Genomic DNA, 11,967 nt, shown 5'->3' with positions numbered 1-11,967 from the left:
CACCTGATACAAAATTCCTTGGAATACATGTAGACAGTACACTGTCTTGGAAAATACATATAGAACGAACTATACCTAAATTAAGTGCAGCTTGCTATGCAATGAGATCGATTAAGCCCTTTATGCCACAGGAAACACTGAAGATGGTTTACCATGCCTACTTTCATTCTATTATGAACTATGGATTAATATTCTGGGGGAACTCTTCACATAGTGTAAAAATTTTTAAGATACAAAAGAATATAATTAGAATCATTACAGGACATAGAAGTAGAGATTCATGTAGAGATTTATTTAAGAAATTAAAAATTCTCCCTCTTCAATCACAATACATACTATCGCTTCTCTTATTTGTTGTGTACAACAAAAATAAATTTGAATTAAATTCCAATATCCATAACATGAATACTAGACAAAAATATAACTTCCATCTACCTTCATCAAACTTAATCTCTATATCAAAAAGGAGTCCGCTTTTCTGGCATAAAAGTGTATAATAGTCTCCCACAAAGTATCAAAAACTTGAGTAATGATACTAAATATTTTAAATCAGAGCTAAAGAAATATCTGCATGCTCATTCCTTCTACTCTGTAGACGAATACCTCAATGTAAATAGAGAATAATGTAGAATTAAGCTATATTAGTTTAAGATAAAATTACTGTACCAGTAGGTATTATTTTGACTTGTTCTATATCCAGAGGTATTAACCTACTTAGGATCTATGGAATGCAAATGAATTCAATTCAATTCAATTCAATTCAATTCATGGAGTCTAGTGAAAATCACCTGATGTTTCAGAGGAATACATTGCCTCCTGATTTAGTGTATGCTGGTATTTGTTTTGTTATATTTGGATGTGAATACCAGGTCAAGTGGGAAACTTTTCATCACAACAGATGGAAGAAACAGACTCTGAATACAGCAGGTAGCTGAAGATATACCGAACAAGCAGTTGCAAAGCCAAGAAGTGCTGATGCTCCAGCAGGAAGCTAACAACCCCTCACTGTAAAAACACTAGAACTGGACATGTTCTTCCAACTACAAAAAGCCCAGTGACAGGTTCTTGTAAACCAATGGGTTCAATAAAAAAGGTGGAGTTACTGATTAACTTTTCAAGAAGTACTCTGCTCCTTGCAGTTAGTTATTTGGATTTGAATTTGTCATGTTTGGATAATTACATGTCTCCATTACAGGGACGAATTCAGGGAATGACCACAGGTCACTGATATACATATTGGTAGGGAAAAGCCTCTTCCTCACTGTTAGCAGCATGATCCTCCAACATTATTACTATGGAACACACCTATTTAATTAAATGGGTATGATGCTTTGCAGGCATATGATTCTGTGTCCACCTCTCCTCTTCACCAAGGTGTATCCTGCTTCGGACAACAGATCATGGATACCTCCACGGTTCATAACAACCTTATAATATGTACGTTGTCATAACCTAGGCGTTCTAAGCATTATTTGGTTTCATGGTAACCTTCCAGAAAGGTTAAGAAAGAACATTTTATTACCTGTTCCAGACGTAATCTTCGGCGCCGATTTATTTCATTCTTCTTCAGATTTTCAATATCTGTAAGCAGCATCTTTCTTCTTCGAATGTTCGTCGGACTCCCATGGACGGAGATGTTAATTGACATTCTCCGTATATTACAACATAGGCTTATTTACTACGAAAAATAGTTATGCCACAGCTCTGATATCATTGTCGGCCGCGAAAAGCCCTTGACAAACTATACAGAGAGAAAATCGTTACTAATATTACAATATAATGCATGTTTACAATCACTTGTCAAGTTTTGAATTTCGAAACGCTACGCTGTTGTCTTCGTGGTTGGCAGTACTGTAGGTAGATAAGTAATGGCTTGAAAATGAATAAACGGATGTTCCTTAAACCTTTTAAATTAATGTAGGAAATAAACATACAGATTTCTGGGATTTGGATAGGTATATGGGACATCCGATTGTTCATGAAATAAAAGAAAAATAAAGAAGACTTGGATTAAACCCAATTTCCGGACGTTATATCATTTATTCCACGTTTTGGGTCTCAAACAAATGGCCGAATCAAGTCAATTCCACTAAGCTAGGTTAGAATTTTAACTTTCTTAAAGCTTACTTCTTCATAATTACCTGTATTATTTGTTTCAAATATTGTAATATGTCTCACTACTATTATTAAAACGAATGAAACAATCACTTTTAATATGCCCAAGCATTCCCTTTAGCCATTTAGAGATTGTAACTTTCAACAGTTGGTGTATGCGGTCATTGTCACTTGTTGTCCTTGAGCTGTGGCTGAAATTTTGTTTTCACCGTATTGAAAAGAAAACAGATATATGAGCAATTGATAAGATTTCTGATGTCGCAATAAACTATTTTGATGACTGTGACAATGAGTTTTTCAAGCGATGAGGTTAATTTTCTTGTTTACCGATATCTCCAAGAGTCAGGTGAGATAATTTTGGCGAAAACCGAATGTATGCACGAACATTCATATTTATGCCGACCATAGTGATCGCGTGATTGTGAGGCATGAAATGTCTTTGCCAACTCGAACACTGGGTTCGTGGGTTCGAATCCCACGCAAGGAATGGATGTCTGTGTCTATTCTGTGTTTATGTTAGGCTGCGGCCTTGCAACGGGTTGATCTCCCGCCCAAGGAGCTGAGCCGATTGTCTTAGTATTAGGAAACTGAAGTGAAACGAAGCATTTCACGGATGCCATACGCACTAAGTGGAAGCAACATGAATAGAGGAAGAAAAATATATTTCTTCATACAACCTTGACATAGGCTACCAGTTTTAAGTACGTTTTAGTTTACTTACAGACCAGACATAACCTGTTTCCATGCTAGAAGTAATCTTGTTCCTGTTCACAGGTTTCCAGCATTCAGCCTACACATTTGGTATTGAATCGCACATTTCACAGTCTAACATTAATGGAGCTCTAGTACCCCCAGCTGCCCTTCTCAGTATACTTCAAAAAGGATTGCAGTATACTGAAGCAGAAATAAGCATTGGAGAAGTAACAATTTATTTAAAATTTATATTGTTTACAGTTTAAGGATAGTTTATAGAATCAAGCAGATTTTGATGTCAAAATACATAGATTTTACTTCCAAGAATCCAGTACCAAGAAACCGTTTTTCTTAAAATTTAGTTGTAATGTTAAATGTTTTAGGATGGAACAGAGCAGCGTTTAGTGGAAAGTTTGTCTCTGATTGATGCAGTAATGCCTGATGTAGTTGCAAGTCGTCAGAATCAGCAGAATCAACAGAAACAGCAAATTGTTAAAACTGAAATGCAAGACACAAATGGTGAAGAAGGTAACAGTTCATGAGGTTCTCATATCCATGAATATTGAGGTTAGAGTCAGACCATGTAGTTTGGTAGATAGGTACCAACACTAGAGGGTAACATACTTCCTCCATCCTCAGGATACTAGAAACATCGATATCTATCTACCAGACTGCAAGTCTTCATATGCCAGAAGAGTGTAATTGATTTGATTGTATTGTATTGTTGAAACAGAATAATGACTTGTGTTTTTCAGCGGTGACATCAAATGTTACTGAAAATATGGAAGTTGATGGCAGTATTGAAATCCCACCAAGCAAGGCTACAGTATTAAGAGGCCATGAATCGGAGGTTTTCATCTGCGCATGGAATCCGACTACTGATTTACTGGCATCAGGGTAGGACTTTATTGTATATACATATGTATGTGTGCATGTAGATATGACTTGTTGGCCTTTTTGACCTCTGGCATGTTTCTGAGGTAGGATACTTGTCATATCCCAGTCATATGATAGTCAATGGAGAGGACCTGCGGCTTAACCTGGGCCCTGAATTACAGGGTGTCTTATGTGGTTTACATTCCCGAAACTGTAAAAGTGACAGCAGAAAAACAGCCAAAAACTGACCATGGATAAAACTTGGGACATTTTGGCTGAGATTTTGATGTTTCACACTGAGAACATCAGGTCACCTTATTTACAATGTGGACATAAAAAATAAGAGGACATTTCAAATTATGTAAAACAGTGAGATTCAAGACACATAAAAGTGATAGGCATGGGAATTGAACCCTGGCCCATAGCCTGGTATTGTACTGAGCCATTGCAACTCTCATGGCCACAATGTAGTTACTTATAATTTACAACTTTACACCATCATCAAATGGACATTGCAGATTCACAAAAAGAATATAGAACTTAAGATGAACTGGTGTTTCAGGTCCGGCGACAGTACAGCACGTATTTGGGACATGAGTGACAACTCTTCCTCTCCAAATCAGCTGGTGTTACGCCACTGTATCCAGAAAGGGGGAACAGAAGTTCCAAGCAACAAAGATGTCACCTCCCTGGACTGGAATGTAGGTAGTTTGACAGCTGTGATGTTATCGAGGATAGGGTGATATATATGCTAACAAATTCTCTGTCTTCTGTGGGCAGTGTGATGGGACCCTATTAGCAACTGGTTCTTATGATGGCTATGCTCGCATTTGGACAACAGATGGACGACTTGCTAGCACACTTGGACAGCATAAAGGACCAATTTTTGCATTAAAATGGAACAAACGAGGCAACTATATTCTTAGTGCTGGAGTTGATAAGGTAAGTGGCATCATAATTAGTGGAGATTCCATACAGTGATGCTTGTTCTGCTTGAATTGCATGGAACAGACTTCTCTTTTGAGAACATAACCTCCCCATATTCATGTGAATATATCTTTTACAGTGGTACAATTTTCTCACAATTTGGGTGTCTACTGTGCACATAATTTAAATGGAAGTAAAGGTGGATAAACTGTGAACACTAAAATGTAAGAAACAGCCATCATTTGGAAGACAAAACCAGAAGATGTAATTCAGTGTAATTATGGAAGATATGAATCCAAAAACATAATTTTACATGGAGAATTCCCTTCTGTGGTCATTAATTATTTTAAATAGGAATGAAATATCTTTAGTCCTCTGACTGCCAATCCCTGCCACAGAAGTACCTGCTAGAAGTGCCAGGGCTGCTTGGAGGTAATTGTCTTGCACAGAAAAACCAGCAACACTTCAAGTGCTCACAAGTATCAGTTGTGTGAAAGCGTGTTCTTTTCTGTAAACAATGGTATATCGCACTTTACACTTTCTGTCTGTTGGCAAGTGCTAAGTGATCAAAATTGAGCTGATCTAAGCAGCCTGAGGCATGCAGAGGGTTGAAGGCAGCATAAAGTGCTGGTTATTTCTTTTTGTTACTGAGGTAGTAATGTAAATGATAGTGACTTGATTCAGACTCATGCATCCATCTGAAATTAAAAATGCTACGTGCATATGAATCAAATTAGATTTTGTATCCATGATTTATTCCAACCGTCTTACAGTGCATACACTCATCCACCTCACTCTTCTCTCCTGCACTACATGTTTCGGCACAAAGGTGCCATCTTCAGGTGCTTTTCTATTTACGTTAAACTACTTCACTGCATGCCTTGCCGTCTTCATACTAAAATAACTAAAATATATATTCATCATATATATTGATAAATATTAAATATATTAAAACTGTTCAGGATTTTTTCATCCCTACGTCGCATCTCAATACGCGAGTCACACCTATCCTCTTCTATTGGAGCACTCTTCCTACTTTCGTGTGTATTGTGCTTTGTGTTGTGTCTTGCTCCTGTGACTGCGTGTGGCACCTTTGTGCCGAAACATGTAGTGCAGGAGAGAAGAGTGAGGTGGATGAGTGTATGCACTGTAAGACGGTTGGAATAAATCATGGACATAAATCAGTGCAACAGGACGCTAAAATTATAACATTAGATTTTGTAGATGGTATCAGTTCTAACTGGACTGAATTATTAACCAGAATGCTGAATATTGGTTTCTTAAGTTTTCCAGCTATAGTTTGTGGGGACTGTTTGCTTTACTAGCACCAGGTTACTCTTTTAAACCTGTATTTTTTTTCATTCAGATACAATTTTTATTTAAAATAGTGTATATTGAAAACTTTGTAGAAAGTTGCTATCCATATCCTACGTGGAACTGCATTTCCAAGATTGACAGTATTTAAACATATTTGCAATTCCATTTCATTCCATCAGACAACTATAATCTGGGATGCAGCATCTGGACAGTGCACCCAACAGTTTTCATTCCACTCGGCCCCTGCGCTGGATGTTGACTGGCAGACCAATACGAGCTTTGCATCCTGCAGTACTGATCAGTGTATTCACGTCTGTAAGCTGAGTGTCGACAAACCCATCAAATCATTCCAAGGCCACACAGTATGTCCTAGTTTTATACGTTAGATGTCATTCTGAGGGAGTGTGTGTAGACCGTTCGAGGTCCTCAGGTCAGGCTCACAGATGGATGGGACAGCTGTAGTGAAGAACACTTGTCCAGGCTTGGCAGAAGGATTTTTTCTTTGTAAAGAAATTAGTCATCATCTCTGTGCTCGGAAATCATAAACTGACATTGAACTAATAGATGAATTTTCTTTTTGAAGTTCACTGAAGATGGTCATTTATGACCAAAACATGTTGAGGATTGAACACTATTTAATTAGCATAAGAAAAGTTACATTTACTCCAGTGACATTCACATCTTATTTTAACATAAAATGTGTGTCCACAAAGTGAACCATATCAAACTGTGTATGAATGTGTTATACTATGACAGTATTTTGACTGACTTTGGATATTTTTGCTGAGAGAAGGCTGCTTGCTTGTGTGCCAGTGTCTGCACAGTCACCTTCTGCTTTCCTGCTTGTTCTTTATAAAACTGTTCATCCTAGAATTGAAACACAGATTTCAGGCAGCTGGAAAGTTCCAATTGCATTATTAGTGGACTGCTCACCTATTCTGACTAAGGTTCTGCATGCATTCTTTCAGGCCTTTCCACCATATAAGGTTTATTTTCAGAGCTGTGTATCCAGACATTACATCGAAGAATATCTTAAATGAGAGAATATCTCAAATTGAACATTAAATGGGGATTCCATTGTACATATACATGTAATTTATGATGTATGTTAATATTTTAAGATAGGTTGTGACCATTTTTTCATAATGTAATCTACTTGGAAGATCAGTACTTTCAGTCCATCTATGATGCCGTTTGACAAAAATTGGACACTTCCATGTGCCATCTGTAGGAATATATGAGAAATTAGGTTGACCAGGGAGTGACTATAACATAATGTACAGATGTTTCTTTTCACAGAATGAGGTGAATGCAATAAAATGGGATCCACAAGGGAACCTTCTAGCATCATGTTCAGATGACATGACATTGAAGATCTGGTCCATGAAGCAGGAAACTTGTGTCCATGACCTGCAAGCACATAGCAAAGAGATCTACACGATCAAATGGAGCCCCACAGGTCCAGGCACTCCCAACCCAAACATGAATCTTATCTTGGCAAGGTAATCATACGAAGGGGGACCCAAAAATAACCGGAAATGACCTGTTGCGCGCGCATGCTTTCTAGTTACGAGTTGTGCTGCTAGGTGGTGTTAGCTGGGGGTCTCCTGCTACTGTTAGTGAGCTGGCGTCAGTCTGAGTTAAGTGGTTTGTCTGTGGTGCTCTGTTGTGTGCGTTCCTGTTTCAACCCTTTGGCGATTAGTGACATGGCCGACCAGAAGGAACAAAGAGTGTGCGTGAAATTTTGCTTTCTGTTAGGGAAAACTGCACTTCACTCTTCAAGTCGCGGCAAACATTCACGCGGTTTTCTCTTTGGTCATCTCCGAGCAAGCGAGGAACAAATTTTGCAGACACCCGTCTCATGTGCAAACCTTCGGTTAAAATTCGCTGGACCGTGCTCCATGAGATGTTCGTTTCCTCAGAAAGTTGGTCAATGGTCTTTCGACGATCTTCATCAATTGCACGTTTGATTTTGGCAATGTTTTCGTCATTTCTTCCTGTCGAAGGACGCCCGGGGCGTGGCATGTCTTCTGTTGACATGTTGCCAGATTTGAAACGGGAAAACCACTCGTAGACCTGTGATTTCCCCAAAGCATCATCATTAAAGGCTTGCCGAAGCATCCCAACAGTCTCGGCTGCAGTTTTCCCTAACAGAAAGCAAAATTTCACGCACACTCTTTGTTCCTTCTGGTCGGCCATCTCACTAATCGCCAAAGGGTTGAAACAGGAACGCACACAACAGAGCACCACAGACAAACCACTTAACTCAGACTGACGCCAGCTCACTAACAGTCGCAGGAGACCCCCAGCTAACACCACCTAGCAGCACAACTCGTAAGTACAAAGCATGTGCACGCAACAGGTCGTTTCCGGTTATTTTTGGGTCCCCCCTCGTATATACAGATGTGGCACCCTGTATACTAATATGAGTCACCAGGGTTAACACTTGCTTGAAGTTGTGAGGACAGTTGGAATGTTCACTTGATAGTAAGAACACCATATTTTGGGACCTTTGACTTGTTGACAGAAAAATTCATTTGTATGTATCAGTCCCAACTGATTGATAATTTACTTGATCCCCTAAATTAATTTGTTTTGTCAATATACCTTTACTGCTTCAAAACATAGGATTTTAAATCTTGCAGTACTATGGGTCTTACATAGTTATCATAATTTGCAGTGCTTCATTTGACTCCACTGTTCGACTGTGGGACGTTGACCATGGCGCTTGTATTCACACACTTACCAAGCACACAGAGCCGGTATACAGTGTGGCGTTCTCTCCTGATGGCAAATTTCTAGCATCTGGTAGTTTCGATAAGTGTGTGCATATCTGGTCCACACAGGTAAGGTAGACTGCTGACTATGTTGTATTTTAGCGTCCTGTTGCCTGTAAGGTGCAGTATTTAAGAGAACAGAAGAGTTGCTCACACAATGCTTTGTTTTGCAGAGCGGGCAGCTTGTACATAGTTACAAAGGAACAGGAGGTATTTTTGAAGTCTGTTGGAATTCCCGTGGTGACAAAGTTGGGGCAAGTGCATCTGATGGAAGTGTAAGTTTGTGGTTGGTCCACATCAGTGTACTACACAGAATGATGGAATTAACTGACCTTTTGGCATTATTCATAAAATGCAACAAGAAGCAACTTATGGCCATACTACATTCATGCATCCCTTACCTCTTCCAAGTGTCCAGTGACTGCTGACAGCATCTGTTGGTATGATGACAACCAGCCTGTGAAGGTTGGAGTAGAACCGGCTTCTGAAATTAGTGAATTATTTCCATGCGACAGAATCCACCTTGAGAAGCTGACTCTGTAAATTCCCTGCCTTTTATGCAACTGAATGTTCATTATCACATTCACAAGAGTTTGCCAGTTATCAGTGTTCTGAATCATGCAATGCAGTCCACACCTCGACACTGTGTCCTTAGGATTCATCATGTCTTATCATACCCAGATCTTGCAAATGGTCTTCCTTTTATGTTTTCCAACTAAAATGTGTTCATTTCTAATCCCACATATACAACAACCCCTGTCCATCTCACTCTTCTTGATTTGGTCACCTCATATTTGGTGGAGTGTATTTATGAAGCTCACTTCTGCAAGAAACTGAACAGCATTTTAAGTGCAGTCTATTAATGCCAGAAGCCAAGTATATGTAATCTGCCTGGGTATAGGTGAAGATTTATATCGTCATGTGGACTGACTGTAGAGGGGGTTTAGATTGGTAATCAGAATTACTGTATACTTGAACACACGTCTTGTGGCTCCACTTTACAAGCCACTATCACACTGCTTGGTAGCAGCTTCCAACAATGGATGCTCCTACTCTGTTGTAATGGCAGCTGATCCTCATTACATAACGTCGGCACAGACTGCACAGAAAACGTCACTTCCAACAGTTTTTCTGTTATCGTGTGACATAGCTATCAGCACAGACAACACTGCTTCCCATAGTTACTCCAGTGTTGCATGTTACGCAGTGGCTGTTTCTCTGAATTCACAATTCTAGCTTTCAGCATACATCAGACAGGTTTGGTCTAGTGGTACCACTGTAGCTCAGCTGTAATGTCTGTGTGCACCTTTAATTAGTCTCTCCAGGTAAATGTGAGAGCAGTATTTCAGTCAGACTACAACCATTTCCTTCCAGATCCTTTCCTATTTGTAATATTCATCCTACCATTCCGTGCTATATGCTGAATATGTTGCGATTAGCTCAGATGCTGCAACTTCTCACACAGTTCATTCATATTCCAGACAACACAGATGGGGTCTGTATGCTACTGTTTTGTTTCCAGGTGTTTGTGTTGGATCTGCGCAAACTCTGAAGATCTGATGTAACACATGTTAGCTATTACTGCTTTTTGGTGATATACCCATGGAGAGAATACAGAATCATCAAATGAAAATGAGTTCAAAGGCATGAATGGATGGCAATGATAGGTTAATGTGAAGCCTGGAAACTGTCTTGATGGTAACCCATTTCAGTCAGAATTTGAGGGGATGGAATGGCCATAAGCACATTGCATACATATTGACATAAGTGCATCACTGAACAGTGAAGTGTATGCACAGTAATAAGGACAGAATTCTGAAAAATTGACAACAGACTCTGTGGCTGACAGTCGATAAAGATGACTTCTGATGGATCTGTAATGTTAAGTTGCGGACTGTGGTCTGTTGTTGCAAAGTGTGGTTTGAGATGCTATTGATAATGAACTTTCTCCACAATATATGAAGTGGGATCACACAACGCAGAGATTGCTGTTACTGAGGATTTCCTCAATGTGACATACTGCAATGCCCACAAGGTTAAGACTGCTTTAGAAAAGGCAGGTCCAGGAGGTGCCATGGCCTGTTTTTAAGTACAATCTCAGCATTTATATGAAGAAAAGCAGTATACATTTGCACACCGTTTCTGTAACTGTATATTATGCAATAAAATTGAAAACTACTGCAAAGAATATGTTTGGTTTTTATATATAAATGTAGTATGCTTAAACTTATGGAGTGGAGGTGGAGCCTCAACTGTGTATGCAGATGTGTTACGGTACCCTGATCCCGTATGTCTAGAAGAATTCTAGTTCCAGAAGTCAATTGTGAATAAGTACAGCCCAGTGGGACAAACTGGCAACAGCTGAAGAAGAAATAATTTAATGAAGCTATGCCAAGTGATGAGGTTATGTAGATCAAGTAACACAAATTAGGTGTTTTTTTGTTGGGTGGGTTATTTAATGATGCTTTCAATATTTACACGATTAGTGGCTCCTTGAAGGATGATTAATGAACTGAGGATTTGGACGGAAGTGGTCACGACCTACTAGAGATAGTATCCTTGCAATCGACTGGGGAAAAAAAGCCACAATAAACCTGTCAGGATGCCAATGTCCTGTGACTTAAACCGGGTACCTCCCGAATACAAGTAAAGGGTGTTACCATTGTGCCAACCCATTTGGCATTACACTTGTTGGAATCTGATACGGTTATAGTTTATACTGATCACAAATATGTCATTGACAGCAGTATTCACATACATTCCACACACTGTATATATCTTCTTACCTACCATTGTGCAGGAATTGCTTGATCCATTTAAGGGTTGCCAAGCAATGGACATGAACATAAAACTACTTCTGCACTAAATACACAAACCAGTTAAGTTGCCTAGCAACTGCAGAGACAACATGATATTTAATTTTAGTGCAAAATGTGGGCTATGTAACAGCTCAGGCCTATTAATAGAAACCTCAATTAAAACTGAAGCAACTTACATGTGATCTCTGATTGACAAACTCATGTTCTGCTAGGCATTATCTCACCTGTTAGTGGCCCCTGACGTGTGTTAAGACCTACCAGAATCTCAGTCCACAGTCAGGGTTATTAGTACAAAGGATGTGTGACAACTGGAGATATGTGTTTACAAGAAACTCTTGGGAGAGTTACACTGATGTTAGAACAAATGGGGTTCTTCTTAATACAAAATAATCCTGTTAGCTTTCCACGAACTGTTAATTGTGTTCTGTCACACAATCAGTATC

At 39.2% G+C, this 11,967-nt stretch overlaps 2 protein-coding genes across 4 annotated transcripts in view; one reads left to right on the top strand and one right to left on the bottom strand.

The window, feature by feature from the left end:
- Positions 1 to 2,222, bottom strand: part of LOC111865466 — a 22,616-nt gene extending 20,394 nt beyond the window's left edge. For 2 of the 3 annotated variants that reach the window (XM_023853535.2, XM_023853537.2), the window contains exon 1: positions 1,523 to 2,053. In XM_023853535.2, the coding sequence (XP_023709303.1) occupies positions 1,523 to 1,648 (126 nt within the window). In that variant the 5' untranslated portion in view covers positions 1,649 to 2,053. Of the gene's footprint in view, positions 1 to 1,522; positions 2,054 to 2,141 lie in introns of those variants that run through there. The other variant, XM_023853536.2, reaches the window with a different exon arrangement.
- A 71-nt stretch (positions 2,223 to 2,293) lies between these two features.
- LOC111865467 (F-box-like/WD repeat-containing protein TBL1XR1) lies at positions 2,294 to 10,895 on the top strand. The gene is made up of 11 exons (XM_023853539.2): positions 2,294 to 2,461; positions 2,890 to 3,035; positions 3,192 to 3,336; positions 3,564 to 3,705; positions 4,247 to 4,385; positions 4,465 to 4,626; positions 6,108 to 6,290; positions 7,228 to 7,430; positions 8,609 to 8,774; positions 8,879 to 8,980; positions 10,228 to 10,895. Exons 1-11 carry the CDS (start codon positions 2,392 to 2,394, stop codon positions 10,255 to 10,257), a joined length of 1,488 nt encoding a protein of 495 aa, XP_023709307.1. The 5' UTR covers positions 2,294 to 2,391; the 3' UTR covers positions 10,258 to 10,895.
- The last annotated feature ends 1,072 nt before the right edge of the window (positions 10,896 to 11,967 follow it).

Source organism: Cryptotermes secundus, unplaced genomic scaffold (assembly GCF_002891405.2).
Source record: "Cryptotermes secundus unplaced genomic scaffold, Csec_1.0 scaffold454, whole genome shotgun sequence".
In the NCBI taxonomy this organism is placed as follows: Eukaryota; Metazoa; Arthropoda; class Insecta; order Blattodea; family Kalotermitidae; genus Cryptotermes; species Cryptotermes secundus.
The sequence above is the reverse complement of the archived record's forward strand: the minus strand, read 5'-3'. Positions and strand labels throughout refer to the sequence as shown.